The 20,751-nt window shown below is 37.0% G+C and overlaps 1 protein-coding gene across 2 annotated transcripts in view; it reads right to left on the bottom strand.

Moving 5' to 3' along the window:
* STX7 (syntaxin 7) overlaps positions 1-20,751 on the bottom strand; it is a 39,420-nt gene that overhangs the window by 9,565 nt on the left and 9,104 nt on the right. For both annotated transcript variants that reach the window (XM_019729370.3, XM_019729369.3), the window contains exons 3-7: positions 4,625-4,694; positions 2,456-2,549; positions 1,643-1,780; positions 785-837; positions 140-236 (exon numbers count right to left, since the gene is read on the bottom strand). In XM_019729370.3, the coding sequence (XP_019584929.3) occupies positions 140-236; positions 785-837; positions 1,643-1,780; positions 2,456-2,549; positions 4,625-4,694 (452 nt within the window). The remainder of the gene's footprint in view (positions 1-139; positions 237-784; positions 838-1,642; positions 1,781-2,455; positions 2,550-4,624; positions 4,695-20,751) is intronic.

Below are 20,751 nucleotides of genomic sequence, written 5' to 3'. Positions count from 1 at the left end.
TCCAATTTATATGAGACATGCTACCAAATTGATATATTTATTTAGTTTTCTTTGTCAACCCCTTTCCCAGCATTATTTAAGCATCTCACAAAATCACTAAGAACAGAACAGGGGTCCAACTCTACAATGTAAAGCTTACTTCAAGTTGCCTAATGGAAGACTCTCTCTCATGAATAAGGCGAAGGTCATCCTCTGTAATTTCATCATCCTGCACCTGCACTTGAGATTGAGTTTGGCTAATAAAAAGAAAAATAGATGGGAAAAATAAAGACCGTATTACAACAATGGGGCTTCCTTCCTATTTAAGAAATACTAAGTAGAATAATTTTTCTTCGAAGTCAGAGACTTGCTCATTTAAATTCTAAGAATATAACAGAAATATTAATTTTTATTTTTCATTTCACTAATACTATTTTTTAGAGTTGTTATGAAATTAATGAAAGCTATATCTGATAGCCAGGTTTTTATTGTTGGCCAATTTAAACCTCACACAAAGGAATAATCTATATCAAATAATAATTAAGTCAATAATATTTATTTGGACAAATAATTATCTATAAAGTATTATTCCTATATTGGAATATTTATATATATTTATATATTTTACAGTAAGTACTGATTTCAAAAAAAATTTCAAATTTATTATTTATTTTCTATTTATAAGTAACTTAGGATAGTCATGATACAAAATACTAAAAGCTTTAAATCTGTTCCAGGGACCATAATGTATAAAATGTATTTGAAAAAGTATCTTTTGATCTATATAATGTTTTATACTTCTTACCTTTCCCAGGATACAAGATTCCTTTCTTTTGAGCTCTCCTCAGGAAAACCACCCTGAATTATTTAGTAATAGAATGGATTGAGAAGGGGAAAGAGAAAACACACAACATTCACATTTTCCCTTATAATAATCTAGACTGATTTATAGATGCATGTGAATACATGTGTAAAGAAAAAGAAAAAATTTTGATCTAATATTTTTGGTCAACTACTTGAAGTAATAATAAAATATAAGATGGCAAGGAAGGAATTTATGAAATATTCCCAGGAGCCAAATAATAATTTTTATTTAATTACAATGTAACGTAGTCTTAGAAACTCTACCTTAAGGAACAAGAAAACAACTTGTGATAGTTTCTAAGGGAATTTGAAATTAGATTAAGTCATAATTCCATGCTAAATTATCCTTTCATTCATTTTCTCCAGGTTATATTTCTCCAGCTGAATATTTTTCAACATTTGTACAATATATTCACTCTGTTGATTTCCAGCATCTTCATACAACCCAGGAGTAAAGTGCTCTGCTACACTAGCATGAACACAAAGTAACAGCTTCAAGTTCAAGTAAATATGGGAATATTACTTAGGATTTGACCCCTTATCTTTTCTGACAAAATATTTCTATATTTTTATATAATCTGTTCCATGACATGAACAAAATAACCACAATAATACATAACTACAAAACTATCATCCTTCTTAAAAACTGAGCAGAAACACCTGAAAACAAATATTCAAATACTGATTTCCCAGCTATTCACAGATCTTTATGACTTAAAAAATATACCAAAACATGGTCTTTCAAGGGATCCCTAGAGAATATCGTGTTCATTTTTACAATGCCTTTTTAAATACTTACAGATACTCTGGAACTGGCTCTCACTCGAGCAACAAACTCTTTCTCTTTCTCAGCAGCTTGCCTCTGGACCTTCTGAAAGTTCGTCAGTGATGTTGTGAATTCAGCCACTAGGCGATCCTTCTGTATTTTCCTTTGACGCTAGAGGAAAGGGGGATAAAAACCTACTAGAATCAAGCTGTGAAATTCTACAGAATTTGCAAAAGTTGTTTCACCACTAGCTGCTCTTTATTTAATTCTGAAATTTTCACTCACTCTCCAATTATAGGGCCTTAATAATTAACTCTCAATAACATTTTGACAACTGTATAAATTTACCTTGAGGCCAAAGATCCATAATGCTGAATTTCTCATCTCATGTTTTCATCCTAAAATCTAGGCCATGATTTTGAGGTTATTTTAAAGTAGCTCTTTTTTTTTTTAGGAAAATAATACCTTATACTCTTATCTAAGTAATAATGTCCACTAAGTGAACAAGGAAATATGTGCCCCTAGGAAACGTCACATCTTGAATGAATGTGCATGTTATATGGAGTCAGTCCTGGAAGGCCAGGAAACAATTACTCAGGAAGCATTTTCTGAGCACTTACTTAATTATGGGTCAGGGCAACTGCATGGAAATAATTTTTGCTTTACTGAACCACAGGATACTACCTGGGCAATTAAATATAGTTTTGTGTTCTGTGAACTAACCTCAAATAGAATTCCCCACCCCTACCCCTAATTTCATTTCCAGCCTAACAGTGCAAACGTACTACAATGCATTTGATTTCTTTCACACTCAGTACATCAATAATGTGCTTTAAAATTTGATACCTGTTCACTGGGGGTGGTGGGCAGAGATCCAAACTCTTTAATGTACTTATCTGTTTCTTTGGCAAGCTGGTTAGTATACTGCTGCTTCTGTTGCCTAAAGTGAGAAAACACGCATTATAGCCAAAGAACTAATACATTTCTTGAAGCTACAACTCTGCCACTTGAATCAACCCTGATGAATAGTTTTATAAAAATCACTTTTTTATAGACTGGCTCCAAATTTTCTATATGAAAATAAATTTTTCAGGTTCTATTCTTTGGTAAGTATTGAGCAAATATTGCATGAAAAGTTCTTTACTCACACGAGGGTAACTAAGCTTTAAGAATTAATTATCAATAGCCATTTAGAAAGGAAGACGATTTAAGCCAATATGAGAGTATGAGATGTCTAAGGTTTGAGATATGGGAGTGTGGGAGCCTTTTACCTGCATCCCACAATCGGGAGGTCCTTGAGTGAGGAAAGAGGATTTGTTGCCTTAAACTTCGCGCCCAGTGCTCAAGTCCTAAGATACATCTGGCCTCGTATTTCTGTACCTGGGTATTTATATCCTATAGACACTTAAAAAAAACAAAAAAACCCCAAAAACGACTATTGGGGAAGAGTAGTAAGTTATACTACAAATTTACTATTATTTAAGTTTGCTGTAGAAAAAAATACCACTTCCCCATAAATGGAACAGGACACAATAAAAGAAGTAAATTATATCGTATCTACATCTATCTTGCTAGCTAACTCATAAGTAAAAAGAGATCTAAAGAACTTGACACTAAAAAGCTTGTATTAATGTGATGTTTTATAAGTTGATTGTAACACTTGTACCTCTCATGTATACTATCTCATTTTAAAAACATATTAGTCATTCTTACGATCCTTTAAAAATGAAATACTATATAAGACTATGTTTAAATATAGATATCTGTATTTGACTGAGAAGGAAGAATTATAATCTATTTGTATATATTTATTGAGTATCCTATTTTTAATATGCCTTTTTAAATCTTTAGAAAATATAATTAAAATTCTAATAAAAGACTTTACTGATGGCTACATATTCAGAATCACCATTATTAACCTTAGCAAAATTCTATAACTATTAAGAATTATGTGTTTCTATTCCATTTTACTTTATTTTAATAAATGATGGTTTATTATTTAGATTTGTGACATTTTTATCACTCTGACAATATATATATACTATAGAAAAATACAATATAAATTAGAGATAAATGTAAATTCTTCAAATTGTACTTCATAAAAAACATGAATTATGATTACCTTTTAATTTCTTCCTCTACATTTTTTCCTTCCATAGCTCATGTTCTTTGACATATCACTTATTACATATATGTTACTTGAAAATTTGTAGCTGTAACAGTGGTGAACTAAGATTTAAAGTTCAGAATGATGTTGGGCAAATCATCAAACCCCCAAAAGACATATTTTCCTTATGAACAAATGAAAACAGTTATTTTGTTCTCTCGATTTAAGTTCAATTTTATAAGGTTCAGGTGAGAAAATGTATAAAAGCAATCTAAAACCTGTAACACCACGAAATATTATTGCTGTTCTTCTAATAGCTTATTAACTTACAGAAACATGTATTATATAACTTTGTTATATCATTTTTCTAAACAGAGACCAATGCTTTCTGAAATTCAAATATGTAGGTATAAGCTTTTGGGGGATAGTTCATATTATAATAGATACGTATTAGATCTAAACCAAGTAAAAATGTGGTCACTGTAGGAACTGTTAACTATGGAAAGTAAATCACAGGGATACACACACACACACACACACACACACACACACACACACACACACAGAGCTCAGAGTACCATTTTTCAAAAGCCATAAAAAAACAACTTATTTAAAAAATATAAGAAAAGCAACTAAAGAAGTTCTGCTTTGATAAAGTAAACCAGATAGCTAAGAAAACACACACACACACACACACACACACACACACACACAAAACCACAAAACAATCTGCCTATTCTGGAAAGGGAAAAACTTACACAAAAGCTTGATACAAATGAGGTAGCAGAAATACCTTATTAAGTTTCAATTGTTTTCTCCAGTAAACATAACACTACGCACTATTAAAGGAACATAACAGTAGTTGTATTTTCCCATTCTTTTTTTTCTTTTTTAAATTAAATACTTACAGCTGTTGCCTCAATTCAGGTGAATCTTGAGGTGTTCCAAGTTGATTCAGAGTCCTCTGTATTTCCACAGCTATTATGATAGAAAATAAATGTATAATTGTTACAAATGTTAGTATAACAGAAATTAAGTTGGAAATTAATATAAGCAATTGAGCAGTTAGAAAAAAGAGAAAAAGATAAATATAGAAAACATCAATTGAGAGAAAAGAAATAAATGGTTTATTTGAATCTAATTAGTAACAATGAATTAATTTTCAAGAAGAAATTGTATGGAGACACCATCATATGAAACTGCACTTCATCATCCAAAAATATTATCTTCTTCCCTCTCTTATCAGAAGATTTAATACAAGGGCACATGGACTTTACTGGCATAAAGACTGTGAGAAAAATAATTGTAACAATTTATATTCCAATGAATAACAATGGAATATAAAGTAAATGAATTATAGTTAACAAACAAGGGAGGAATAACAGCATTAGAAAAAAATCATTTTTTAATTATCCTGTAATAAGTGATTCAAGTGAGGATGATCAAAGAATACTAGAACCACACAATATTCACACGACCTTAAACTGTTACCACATTGCTAACATTAATTATAAAGGAATGAACTTTATCATAAATTTGTTGCTTAAAACAAAGGATCAAATTTAGAACTACCAATGGTACAAAGTGGCACTACGAGCTTCCCGACAGGATGCAATAAGAAAGTCACAATATGCCCTATGCATTTTCCTTGCCAAAATACTGAACCTCAATCTAATAGTGAGAAAGAAATCAGACCAAGCTAGATTGTGGGATAATCTACAAAACAACGAGCTTGGACTTTTTAAAATGCCAATGTCACAAAAAGAAAAAATAATTAAAAGCACTAGAGCTTTCTAAGTTAAAGAACTGAAAAGCCCCAAATAATAAAACACACAAAAGGTAATATATGATTTTTGACTCTGACTCAGAAAAACGAAAATGCTATAAAAAAAAAACACTGTGGGAACCATTGGAGGAATGTGAGTGGAATTTGAATCTGGAGTGAGAGATATCAAACAAAAGTTGAAAAATGTCAACAACTGGTGAACCCGGGTGAAGGGTATATAAAAAGTTCACTGTACTATATTTTTACTTTTCTATAGGTTTAAAATATTTAAAATTGAAAGTCAGGGGTTTAAAATTCATGTTAAGCTCCCAATCCAGAATTCTATTACCACAGCAAAACAAACAAACAAAAAGACTCTTTATAATAAGGAAGGGTCCTATAGTTTTATGTATGTGTGTACACAAATAAAATGTCAAGTAGAAATAAGTTGAAAATCCATCTCAAAGTACGTTCACATTTCCAAGAATAATACAACCCATCGTTCTTTACATTTAAAATAAGTGGTTTATTTATATAGCTTAAATGCTTTTAAATAGCATTATTTATTTATGGAATCAAGGGAATAACTATCTCAAAACACAGCATAACTTTTGTTCACTGAGGATGATGTAATGAACACTGCTTTCAAGTCAAAGATGAAAAATATAAATACTGAAGAGGAGTCATATAGCAACTGCTAACTATTCAGCTAATTTCAAAGGAATTCCTTTTCCCTTTTAGTTTGGCAGATTTTTCTTTTGTAGGGTGGAAAATTCTTATTTGCTGTTTTTAACTTATGGCTGATTGCAATTAGTTATATATTTCCTTCTCAACCTCAACAGATTTTCTTGGACTACCTTATAGGGGTTTAAAGCTTTTAGTTTTTTAAGTATGTTAATAAGACAAACTGCAGTGTAGGCCTCTATAGGATAAAGACAGGCATTTATCTCATCTGGAGAGGGTTCTTCTTGTCTTTTAAAAACATCACATTAAGTGAGAAAAAAATAAACTGCTCAATAAATGACACCAGGAAAGCTCGCTAGTCATTTGCAGGTTAGAGAACCCTATCTCACCTCATGTAGCAAAATAAACCTGTAATACATTATTAATTGAAACATTAAAACTGAGACCATTAAACTGTTACATAAAAGTATAAAAATGTATTTACTACATGACCTTATTTATGATCTTGGAGTGAGGTATAAATTATTATCTGAGTATGAAACAAAACTAAAAACCATACAGGAAAATATGACAAACAGACAAGAAGAAAATTTTTAAATGTATGAAAAATATGTATCTATGTTACAAATATATATAAAGAAGATATATATGTGTATACATGGGAGAAAATATCTGTAGCATATGATGAGCAAAGGGGTTAATATCCTTAATATAAAAAAAAAAACTCCTACAAATTGGTAATAGAAAAATAGCCTATAAAAAAATGGACAAAATATATCCTCTTAAAATTTACAACAAGCAAATAATCGTGTAAGAAATTCCACTTCACTGATCATCAACTTTTCACATATCATACTGATAAAAATCAAGAAAAATAAGCAGGCAAGAATATAGTAATTACAACCAAAAGCCTTAAAAAGAAAAGGTAGAGACATACATAAGAAAGAAGGGGCAGTATCCATAATGTATGAAGGAACTAGAGATAAGTGAGCAAAGGTCAGGAAAACCAGTACAGAAATGGACCAAGAGCAGGAACTTTAATAATGTTCACTGAAAAAATGAAGAGCAAAAACAGATTAAAAAGCATATTAATCCTGGAAAGGATAAATCACTTTAATGCATGAATGCTATATAAAATTGTTCAGGCGCTAAAAAGAATTAAGTTGACCTGCTTCTGACAGGCCCAGTGGGAGCCTAAATCCACCAAGTTGTTATTTCCCTAGGTTTTTTTTAAATTTATTTATTTTGTTTTGGTTTTTAACAGATACACTCTGTAACTCCAGTTTTCATCCTTTCTGCCTGAATGAGGACTTCAGGGAAAGGAAGAGATCACTGGAGGCCTCTGGGGGCTCAGCACTCCTAACAAAACAATAAACCAAGAGCAGCTCCTATTCCTGTGACATTGCTCAGAAACGCCACCCACGACCTGGGCAGCTCGGAGCAATGACACCTCTCCTCTCATGTAACTGGCTTGTCTGGAGGACGCAGAAGACAAAACAGTCATGGTGGCTAGCAGAAGCTTATTCAGAGGGCGAGTCCAACTGCAATGCTCTAAAATATGGGATCTGTTTACTGGAACAGATCATCACATCTCGGGCACCTTGTATAAACCTGTTGATACGATACATACAGTTTGCTCTAGCCTGAAAAACAGGACACTTGAGGAGTTTGCTTTCAAATGGACAGGACAGCAGTGAGCCTTAACAGTCTTATTTCGGTTATACACACTCTATCTCTGTAGTACAAGCTGGTTTCCAAGGATACCGATCATCTCCTGTAGGACACTACACTAATCCAACGCATTGCTTGCATCTGCTTGTAAGATCTGAAAAGCAAGAAGCAACATGTACTGTTAGGTGCCTTGGAAGGATGTTAAGTATGCCAGCAGGTAGACGATAAATTCCATGAAAACATAGGGTCCTTGGTGATAAAATCTTGGTCCATTAATCTGTATGGATTGTTGACATGCTTCTGCAAAGTAAATGATAAACTGCTTTTCTTTGCAGTCTCAATACAAATAGGGAAAGTGCTGGGTGAGAGCTATGCTGCTGCAAGCATTTTACTGAATGCCCCAAAAGGTTGCCAGCTCGGGCTTCAACTCCCCCAGAGAAAAGTCTACCCCGCTAGTTCAAGTTCAAGTAGCGGTACAAGTAGCTCTATAACTTGGCTTTAGTGACCTGGTTGACCCAGTCGTAACTCAAGTGGCAGTGTATTACCAGGATGCTGGATAAAACTAGTCACAAGTCTCAACAGATAAAAAAACATAGCAGTCCCTTAGAATCATGAAGCAAAATCATGCTCTCTTTGGCAAACCAGTGTTATCATCTTGAGGAATAGTTTTGGTCTTGCTACTGAGCCCTGGATAAAAAGTAGATAGTGGTATATATACTAGGTAACCAAGTGACCTGAGCTGCCCACTATGCATTAGGTGTTATGTAACCTTGCTGGTACACGGTTCTACATTTTGTTCTATGTATGTCAACCAGCCTTCCCCTCACTCAACTCCTATAGCACTTGTTCAATGTGATAATAAACTAGCAATGGAGAAATAAAAAGCCACATATATATATAGGCTCACCAACATGGACTTCCCCTTTCTCAGACTAACACGATTAGTGGCAATGCCATATACCAATTTGCAGCAACAGCAATCACAAGTAAATATGTGTGACATGGCACCATTCCTGGGGGTATCGGCAAGCCAGTGCAGAGATGATTATACTCCTTCCACTTTGGTGGAAGCAGAATTTTATATTCACTGAAATAGAAACACTGTAGATTTTATTATGCTTCCTCTACTCCCCTCACCCCAAGATTCTAGCAGGTTCCTAATGCAAGTATTAGACAATCATAGTAGTCCACACACCAGTGCTTCTGAGCAAGATATTCACTTTAGAGAGAGAAAAAAAATTAACAGCTCTCCCAAGAACAACGGGATTCATTGCTCTACTCGTGCTCCATTATCTAGAATGTGCTGGACTTCTGGAACGTTTAATGGCCTCCTGAAGACTCAATGATGGCATCACCTGGGAGACAATACCTTGGAAAGCTGAAGTGCCGTCCTATGGGATCTTTATGGTCTCAAAGAACAACCTTTCCACAGAGCTGTTTTACCCATAGTCCAAAAGCACACTTAGATTTGAGAACTAAGGGATGAAAGTGAGTAGAAATTTCACATTTACAGCTGATTACCCATTTGCCAATTTTCTTCCATCCCTGAGGTGATTTAGAAACAATATCCACGTAAGGAATGGAACCATGTCTCCACCTGAGTAGAAGCTGAGATTGCACCTGTGCATCTGGGACCAGGATAGTATAATATCGTTGACCGAAGTAATTATTAAGGGGAAGTACGGTTATGTCCATGGCAACATGAGAGGGAGACATGAAAACAAGTTTGAGGATGGAAGGAGAACTGACTTTGGGTCAATTGATATATATATACGATGCATTACAGAATTGTATGCTTGAAACCTATGTAATTTTACTAACCATTACAGCCCAATAAACTTTAATTAAAAAAATCAGTAACAAAAAGGTAAATTAATTAATTAATTAATTTGAGGCAATTAGCTGGGAGGAACCAGCTCATACTTCCATCTGTAATAATAACAGTGAGGATCATACTGCACGTGAGCAGGAGCCAAGGGGACCCAGGTTGGAACGTCTGGGTTACTCCAAACAGCCAAGGTGTTGAATAAAGGCCTAAGGAACATGGAATGGTTCTTCAGGGAGAAAATAATTAATATGAACTGCATCCTTGTTCCAGCCGTAGAGCGGCAACAATAGATGACAAAGAGGTTTCTAGATAGATGACAAACAGGATAATCATATGGAAAAAGTGATAATCATTCACAGTTCCCCCCAAATCAGGTCTAAAAGGGTTCATTTCATTATCTAGCCTGGGATATTGTGAATGCATGGAATAGTCATGCTCAATTTTAACTGGCATATGTCCAACTTTAAAGGAAAAAAAAACCCTCATGAAACATGAAAATTCTTTACATAATCATAAACAGTTTCTTGAAGAAAAATTGACCTAATACACGGAGGGATTAAATTAAGATGCACCTCTACAAGAATACGATGAACAAACTGTTTTCAGATTATTCACAATTTGGAACTATTTGCACCATTGCTTCTAGAAGGTGACTTTAAAGAATATATTACATTTTTTCATAGCATAAAAAGAATACTATTTCCTACACATCCAAAAAAAGTGTATTGTTATTTTCTAAAAACCCAAACAGTCCCCTTTCTGGCTCTTGACTTCACTACAGAAGACCCATTCTGTTCCACATGGATTTGCTGCCATCTAGTGGATTACTTTAAAAATGCTTCATAGCCAAGAAAATATATGAATATATAGATATATACAGTATATCTATATATTCATATGCATGTATATATATGGTCATAAGACTGTAGGCAGCTGTAGGTGTCACAGGCTATGCAATGTGACAACCTGTCCGGGTTCACCGAGGAACGGGGAGGACGCTGTCCAACCAGCGCTAGTGGCGCGCCGCGGGCACCAGCCCTAACAGGTAGACAGAGCACCTTCAGAGAACTGTATCCATATAACTGAGAGCAGAACACAGCTATCCTCTCTTTTAGCACAAAATATCTCTGTTGCAGAACCCAAAATAACTCAGAGTTGTAAGAGCCAATCATAGAAAAACTAATGGTTAGTAAAATCCTTGAGATTTTTCACTCCGCCCCACCCACATCACACTGAGAAAGAAGTGGAGTTGAATGCCGACCAGCGGGCCTTGGAGCCAGGCAGCCCGCTTTGGCAGCCTGACCTCACTGCTTCCTGGCGGCTGACCTTGGCCTGTTTTCCTACTCTCTCCAAGCTGTAACTGCCGCAACAGTCAAATGGAGAGGAAATCACTTCCTTCTCAGTTATGAATTTCCACTGAGAACAATGGACGTAAGCACCGTGTACTGGATAATAAGAGCTCGATAAAGGAGAACTGACAGTATGAACTGGTTTAGTTTTTCTCTTGGAAGTCAGAAATGAATAAGAAGAAGATTCTTATTAACATAACTAACTACTGTGAACCATGCTTTAGGAAGGTACTAAAGCCTAATTTCTGATACAGTTATGGCAACTGCAGAGATGATGATAAATATCAACTGACATGAGACAGTTACATCCCACATTTGGGAGGGAAGTTAGCTACCTGACAGTGACAAGCATCTACTAATTAGTAGTTACATACAAGTGATATAATCAAAACTGAACTAGAAAAAAAACACACAAGAAACAGACTCTGATTTAGACTCAACTCCTTCCTCATCTATTAAAGCCTCCACCTGTTTTAAACAGTGGTTTGGCATACTACAAGAGATGCTATGTATGAAAACTGGCAGGTTGATTATAATTAGAGAATCATTAGGTTAGGCTCATTTCAAAGTACAAGGTGTGTAGGGTAATATAGCACGAGAAAATACCTATATCGTCTCATTGAAAATAAGTATCAACACAAAAAGTTTCTAAGAAAAAAAAAATCAAGTGAATTCAGTCTCTTTCATATATCAAGAAAAACCAAAAGAAGTGTATTATAATTCCAAAAAGCACATCCCAAGCGGAGAAACTCCTAGAGAATCTGAAAGAAAGCTACTAAAATAATTACGGGCTTTTTTCCAAACAGGCGCTATCTCTTGCTCTGTCTTGTGACCCCAACAGAGAGCTTATTTCCTTCGTGGGTAAAAGAACTGACACAAATTATGGAGAGGAGAAGGGGCGGGGAGAAAGATGAAGGATCTTCTAAAGGATGCGTCCTGAGTGGAGAAGAGCCCGGGCCCCACCCACTGGTTTGCCGTGCTCTCCTCCTTGGCACGCAAACACCTGTGGGCCTCCCCTGCTTCCATGAAGCAATCTCACATTTAGAACATGCTTAATTTTAAATTTCTCACTGGTTTTCTTCCTAGATACTTCAAAGGTATAAAGGCACACAGCTTAACAAAATGGAAATTCGGGGCATCTAAAAGCTATTGTAGGTTAATACAGGGTTAGATCTGAAAATGTGCTTCTTAAAAATAAAGTACAAAAATAACAAGTCATTTGAGAACTATACGTCAATAACACTTTGGATTTCTAAGATGGCCGGGGCACTGCAAGCTCTCTCTTAGCAAAGATATTCAGTCCTAACATTTTATCACACAGACCTGCTCAGTTTACCAGCTGACACTCTAGAATCAGAAGGCCCTGAGGAGGACGTGGCCCCTTGAGAAGGTGAGCTGTGTAAGCAGCAAACGCAGGCGAGGCCTTGGGGAAGCAGGTTCCAAACCCGCCCCGGACAGAACACTCCTATCCAGGCTTCCCCTGTGCCTCTTAAGTCATGTGTAAAAGAGACAATGCTTTGTTATAATGTTCTTGGAAATACAGTTGTACTGTCACTGGTGCCTCAATCATATGGTTCTTGAAAAGGAAACCAACCAACCTGTGTGAGTTTTAGACTATGTATCTATGCTCTTAGCAAAATTAGGTTTTCAAAAACATGAGAACAGTACAAAATAGCAGAACCACATTTTGTTCCCTCTTCAAGGCTCTCTCTTGTACGTGCCACTTGAAGACCTGTGAGTGTTCAGTAATTTTATTTTAAAAACGGAACAACTTAGGATTGTAAAGCGTTTTATCATGTTTTCTGAAAACAGTTGTTCTTGGTTTGCTTATGTAGAGTCCTGCCTTATTGTTTCTCTTTATTTATGACAGAATGTACGGAATCTGTTTTGTAGTTTTAAATTTTAAAACAATCCTTTATATAATAAAATAAAGGATCTCAAAAAAAAAAGAGGGGAGGGAAGTACGGTGAAGCCTCACTCTTTCCAATTCCCCAACCTTCTTGACCCCTTCTTGGCCCACCTCCTCGAAGAGCTTCTTTCCTGTCATCCACCAGGCGGCCCAGTAATTCCCCTCTGGCTCCCAAAGCAGCCAAGTATTAGCCATATCACGAAGTTCACCTCCAGTTTATATGGCAGTGACTCCCAAATCGTTACCTCGGTCCTAATTTCTGATCAGTTGTATCTGCCGAGATTCAGATGTTGCTAAAACACTGAAAATGGACTTCAGCTTCCTATAGGAACATAGTAGAAGTCTGTTTCTAAATCTTCCCATTTCTTCCCTCCTCAAGTCAGATAGAACAAGGGGGTAAGGATGAAGGAAACCCACCAAAGTTACATTTTCAGAACCATTAAGACAATGAAAAAAAAAAATCTGAAAAAATATGCACATGTGGCCAAAAGCAACAGAAAAGAGCCTCTCCTGAGTGGGAAGGCATATATGCGTGGGGCAGGGAATAGGGGAGTTTGCAGAGGGGAGCTAGGGGAGACAGAGCTCCAGAAGTCACCAGCAAACATCCACTTCCAGAGGATAATCGCACCCTGCGTGGGAGCAGGAGCAGGGCTGAGAAGGATCCGGCCACACTGCTGGGGGAGGTGGGAAGGAGAGGCTGGGACCACACTCACCGGAGCGAGCACCAGACTACTGATCTCTGTAAGTGTCATCTTTCTCTAAGGGGAGGCAGATGCCTTAGAAAGAGGGGGCTGTGCATCTTGGGGCCAGTGGAGTGATGGGGGCACATCAGGACTGCAGGGGAAGCCCTCCTACACCAGGCTAGGTTCTGAGAGGCAGAGGGGGAAAGAAATGGTGCCTGCCTCAGGGCAGGACAGAGAGGAAGGAGTCCTTGAGCAGAAAAACAGGGTACTTCCCTCTTCACAGCGCTCTCCTGCCAGGAAAATCAAACTTACTCTACTGGATAATAAAAAAAGAAGATATAGCAGCCACACAGAAGAATACATATAAAAGAAATCATAGAAAAGAACAGCAAACTCTCTACAAAGAAAATGCAGCAGGGAAACAATGTTGCCACAAAGCAGAAAAGGTGAACATTATAACCCAAAATAGCACCGCACATTTTTTCTTAAGCTCGATGAGGCAATTGCAATTTTAAGAGATCACAAAAGATCTCACAGATGTCATGGCCAGATAATAGGCACCCTCGAAGTGGAAACTAGAACTCAAGAAAGAAAGAAAAAGAAAGGCCAAGTCAGGAATGAAGACTAACTGACAGGAAGCACAAGAAGGGACACACAGAAAGCAGGAGCCCCCATCGTCACCGCCCATTACAGCTGTAGTCATTTTTGGTTGCTCAGGCCACCACCCCACACACATAGTTTCTGATGGTTTTAGCTCCTGGCTCACCATCACTTCAACTCTTGTCTCAATTCCTCATGATTTCACTCACAGGCCTATGCTACTTCCACCATCCTGGCCTTAGTTCTTTGCACGCTTCTCCCCAAATTACCTTGTCCTCCAGCCTACCTTAGCCACACACTCCAAGTTCCTATCAAAAGCTTTCTCATTACCAATAACTGTAACTCTTCCTAATGGCAGTTTCATGCACACCCCACACCAGTCACCACCTCCTGTACACCCCGCTCGTGCCCACTGGTACCCTGACTCCCACACACCTCTGACCCCCCAGAGCCGTTGGTCCCACCACTCTGCCACTTTCTCCCACACAACCTCCTCACGTCTCCACTTGTCTCCTGACCCAACCTAAACGCCAGGCACTCATCCTGTCACTCTCTTGCACATACCCCCAAGTCCCTCACTCTATTCATCTTAACCACTGAACAAATCCAAAACTTTGGTTGAGACCAACACTGTCCCTCCATTACATGAATGTGCCATATGTCATTTAACCAAATCTCCTTAATGGACATTTTATCCTAAGATTATATATTTAAAAGTTGGGGAACTTACTATTTATGCTGCCTCCACAAATGAACCCTTCTGAGGTATATCTATTTATAGATAAAATAAAGTATGATGCTGACTATACGATAAAATTCTCCTATCTATGTTTCCACACTCCATTTATTTAAATGCTCAAAACCTGTGTTCTACGCCGAGGAAAACCCGAGTCCTTCCGATGGTCTGTAGCTCCTACTCAGGGCTCCAAGCCCACGGGCCTCCTCACCACTCCTCTAACACCCCAAGCACATTTCCACCTCAGAGCCCTTGTACTAGCTGCTCCCCCATCTAGAACATTCTATCCCCAGATAAAGGATGCATTCCCTAACTCCCTCTGAATATTTTGTCATCACATCAGTAAGGCCTATCTTGGCTCCCCGTGTACCCCACTTATAAACATAATCCCCTCTCCAGAATATGAGTACCAAATCCCCGCTGGGATGTTTTTGTCACTGCTTTTCATGACACTTAACATCTCCTTCCAACATACTATCTAACTTATGTTATGTGTGTCTTCTCTCACTAAAGGTTAAGAGGCAGGTATTTTGTTGATTTTATTCACTGACATACTATCCAGACACTGCCCAGGACATCATGGGTACTTAATAAATAACTCGTGGAATGAATGAATGCATAGAAATGCCCTAGTAACATCCTAGTACAATAGAAAACATGATCCAAATGCAGTGTTGCGTGAATCCGACTGTCCGCCATTCAAATACTACCAGCCTCCCCACTTAACAGCTGTATGAACTTGAGCAAGTGACTTAACCACTCCCAACCTAAATTTTCTCATCTGACAGAGCTGCAAGATCAGATAACAATGTACACAAAATTGATACCAAATACCAAATACAGGGCACAGAGTAACCTAATAAAAGTTAAAAGATACTTACCTCTCAGTAAGAGGTATTTTTGAATAAAGCAGTGTGTATATACAGGCAATGCTAAACAACTAAAACCACTCAGTAAGAGGTTTTAGAATAAAGCAGGGTGTGTACACAGGCAGTGCTAGACAACTAAAACCGCTGGCTGTATTTGGGCCACTTTGCCCAGCTCTCTTCCCACTCCCCTGAGCACCTCAGTTTTCTGTGTGTTCACAAATAAGCAGGCCTCTGCGGGACTTTTAGCTAAAGGCTGCCACACTCCCCAGCAGGAAAATAACAGTCCACAGGCAGGAGGGTCTCTTGATATCTGTGGGCATTTTCTCGGACCAAACTACCCCAGAGAAGTACTTACGGATATTACTCAATATCAGTAAAATGCTACTGCAGCGATGGCTTCTTCAAATCATGATCATGATAATGACACTATAACAAGAAGGAACGCTGGAAAAAAATAGTGTACCATGATGTACAAAACGTATAGAACATTATTTTGTATGACCTTTGGGTTCTTCCAAATCAATTAATAGGCAAACTAACTACTAACTGCTTTAAGGAAAATAAACCCAGTCTGGACTAAGTATGAAAGGCAATTAGTCTTTAATGAAAAATACTGCTCAGTAGTTGGTTAAAAAAAAAACCAACAAAAAAAAGGATCAAAGAGATGAAGGTTGGAACCAAGAGTAAGGAAGTTCACGTTCAGGGCAGAGCATGCGGACAACTCACTGAGTAGCCAGGAGCACTGAGGGATGACGCTCCTTGGAGCACGTTGGAGACGTATCTTAAAGTTGTAATTTATAAAACAAAAAGGGTTCATTCACATTTGGTCACAAACAGCATTCGTGTCTGGCTGTGCAGGAGAAGTCACTGGAGAGAAGAAAAAGCCGCTCTCTGTTAAAATTCCCTTGGATAGGACACTAATTTCCATACCTATCTCTGTGCAATGGCAACACTGCAGGCGTGCAGAAAACCACAGCAACGAAATCAAAGCTACTGAAGTTTTTCTCCTCAAGGGAAAAAAAACAAGTATTTTCAGATGTGTGATAACTAGAAGTAGATCTATCCAATCGATCGATTGATCCAATTGATCGATTGGATGGATCTATATAACAGCATTTTAGGAGGAAGAGGGAGGGAGGGAGTGACGAAGGGGGGGAGAGGGGAAGAGAGACAGAGACAGAGACAGAGACAGAGAGAATACACATGTTTTCCACCCTAGGGGAAAAAAAAAATCCCCAACTCCTGGGTAAATACACACAGTTCCAGTAAATTCACATTAACTGCTCAGGACTGAGGCTCTTTTTTCAAGAAAAGCTTACCCTAGCACCAAAAAAGAGAAGTCGCTATCAGCTTCCTCTTTGTGCAATCATGAGTGAAGGTAAAAAAAACCAGACTCTAAAAGAATTGTATTCATTCTCGTAAGTAACAAAAAGGCTCACATTTCTATATAGACTGTATTTCATCTCACAGTCCTATGAATCTTATGGGGACAAGAGTCAAGCACTGATCCTTTATAATAAATAAGGAATGAGAAGCTAGTTGCAACGCAGAAAAACCAACGGTCTGTTTTTCAACTCTAAACAAGTCTGTGTTGGACTAACAGCTTTAATCTATAGGATAAAAAAATGGAACAATAAAGATTCAACATAAACATTTTTCAGTCACCTTCTCTTAACCTTTATAACATGGGCTAAAGTTCACACATTTTATGCCTCTCTAGAAAGTTCTGCCTTCCAAAATCAGGAAAACACACACACATACACACACACACACACAAACACACGTGATAAATAATGCATATTTTAGCAGAAAATTTCTGAACTGATAAATTCAGATGTGTATGCTCTATATTACCAATGGATGTACTTTACTCGTTTTCCAAAGGCTGTTAGCCACCCTATCCTCCTCCTTCAGATTATTCTTAGAAAAAAAAAAAAAATACTCAAATGCCAGACTTCTCACAGCACTGGTGGGAAGACTTACTGTAATATGTTTGTATGGGAAATTTTTATCTCAAGGACTATGTTTCATGGTCAGCTGTTATCATTTCTATTTATCAATTTCCTTCAATTCACTTAGTTAATTCTAACACGATTTACACTGGAATCCCTTTTGACTGTAACTCTCCCACCTCTCAATACTTAGAAATAATGCCTAGGTCTTAGCGGAACTCTAGATGGTCTTGTGAATGACTGTTTTTATTATGGGACTTTAAAAGTATGTACTACGGATTCTGATATGGCAACTGGTTTTATAATAAGAAAGAGAATGATCCTACATGTATTAGAAGAACTTTCAGGATTCTTTAACACTTGGTTAGAATCACAGCCTGTTAAAGTTGGAAGACCACATTCCAGTCCACAGAAAATAAATATGTAAGGAGATCATGTCCTAGGAAGTTAAACAGTGTATGCAAGGTCACACTGCTATTTGGATCTGATTTCAGGAAATGTGCATGCACACACATATAGCGTGCTTTATTAGAAACTTTTCCTATCGTCTCATTGATTTTCCTAATTCAGCGATAGTCTGAAAAGTCTGATTCAAGTCAGGAAATTGCAATATAAATCACTATGAGCTACAACTATGGCTAAAATTGGTAAAATGCAAAAACGTAAATGCCAAATGTTGGCAAGCAATTGGAGCCAATACAAACTCTGATACACCGACTGGTGAAAGTATAAGCTGGTACAACTACTTCAGGTAACTGCATAGCTGTATCTACTATAGCTGAACATACACATATCCTATGACCCAGCGACCCAGTTCCTAGGTACACACGAGACAAAGAAAAGGTACAAGAATATTCAGCATTGTTCATAATAACAAAAAACGAAAACAGATCCAAATGTCCATCAACTGTAGAAAGAATGAAGAGATTATGCTATGTCTGAATGTGGAATATTATACAGTAATGAAAACAAATGACCAACAGCTACATACAACATGGATGAATTGCACCAACATAACGAGAAAGAAGTCCAATATAAAACATATTACTTGATTCTATTCGATAATTAATCACTGATGATGTTAGAAGTCAGGACACATTACCTTTCGTGAGCATGGAGGGAAAGGGAATAAGCATGAGGAGGGCTTCAGGGGTCTTGTAATTTCTGTTCAATTTATTGACATGTGTGGTGTTGTAACAGATAATTCACTGAGCTATACACTAACAATTGGTGTACTACTGTATATCTAAAAATACATCCTTTTTTAAAAGTTAAAAAAACATCTTGAATTATGTGATGGAGTTCAACAGATTTACTCTGCTTCTATCAAAAACATGAGTTCTGTCTGTGTGTCTTCTTGTCCTGAATACATTTTCCGCTCTTGTTTGTGTTTGTGCGAAGAGGAATGGCCCCTTGAAAATACCCTCCTCTGGTTTACGTTAAAGAACAGGCTTAGCCATGTCAGCCCACAAAGGCTCGCTTATGTTTGTACTACTATATACATCACTGGTAAGAGTCTGTCTCAAAGAAAATACAGATGATAAAGAGGAAATGGGTGTATGTCTCATTTCCAGATACATACTGCTAACAAAAATGTTCCTTTCGAACATCTCAAGCCAGAGCTTGAGAATTAAATCGAAGCATTTCTTTGGTGTATGATGGTTTTCTAGACCTGGGATAACAAACAGTTTAATTTACATGCCAACTCCAGTCCACTGGGAATGGGTGCCTAGAGCACTGGGTTGAGAAAGACTGGATGCCATGCTGAGGCCAGGAACAGAATACCGCCTATGCCCCGGGCAAAGGATGGAGCCCCAGGCGCATAAATCCCCTGCTGACTCCATGACAGAGTCTACAGGACACTTTCTCTCTGGAGAAAGACATTGTTTTAATCATTTTAAATGCTCCACAGAGAAATCCCTAATAAAGTTCCAGTTTGTTATACCTATTTCTTCCTTATTCTTAAAAAGTCATTTTAATGTAATCTTTTTTTCTGTCTAATATATTTTATGCTTAAGTATTCCTCTTTAAATGTTTTGTTTGATATAAATTACATTACTGTAATATGGTTTAAATACTTCGCTGGTAAAGCAAATTGGTAAGACTATATTTTTAACAAAAAGCAGTTTAACGAAAAAAAGTTTAAGTACATTTTCTTTCATTTATACTATTCTTTGCAAACCAGAACTGCCAGAATATAATACTAGTTAAAAAAAACGACAATAAAAATACCCCCCAAACTCCAATTCTCCAATTTTACTAAATGTTATCCTTGGGTTTCTCCAAGAATCAAAAATCTTTTTGATTGCTATTTTCTTTTTTGGTATAAACTAAACCATACAACTCAATATTTTGCAAGTTTTCATTGATCTGTATCAAAACTAACATGAAAATAAACTTCCCACTGCAGTGATCAGAAAGACTTTAGCTCTAGTTGAACAGACGCACATGTTCTAACTACAGGGTATTATTACCTTACTTACACCCTCCCTTTAGATTTCTTTTGTAAAACTAGGTCATTTGTACAGACACAAATTCAAATATGCAAATGTAGCGTGAAGAGAGCACCTAAATGTGGTGCCAAGTACCATTTTATTCAATCACATCCAGTATTATTAGCATTACCAGATGGGGGGAAAAGTGAACTGAAATTTCACACTTCTGCCTTTCACTTCCATGTGATATCTTCACAGCCCGTATCAGTGACACACACTGGATACTAGGTTAAATTTTTAACAGTAACTAAGTCTATGTAAATCTAAACTTCCCTTCATTTAGACACTGAATCTCAGAATTAGGAAAAATATACAGTGATGACTGGTTTCACTAAATTCATGTCCCCAGATCTCAAATGAATACTCAACCTTGTCAAAACTACAAGCAATCACTTTCTCTCCTTTCCATAAATTTCCATCAGCCTTCCTTCCCATTCTCTATCCAGGGCTTTTGTCTGCTGTTTTGTTTACAAATAGTCCATTCAGACAGGAAC

The sequence above is a fragment of the Rhinolophus sinicus genome, chromosome 2, assembly GCF_057876585.1.
Source record: "Rhinolophus sinicus isolate RSI-liver-muscle chromosome 2, RSI-T2T, whole genome shotgun sequence".
Lineage (NCBI taxonomy): Eukaryota > Metazoa > Chordata > Mammalia > Chiroptera > Rhinolophidae > Rhinolophus > Rhinolophus sinicus.
Note: the sequence above shows the minus strand (reverse complement) of the source record. Positions and strands in the feature narration are given on the sequence as shown.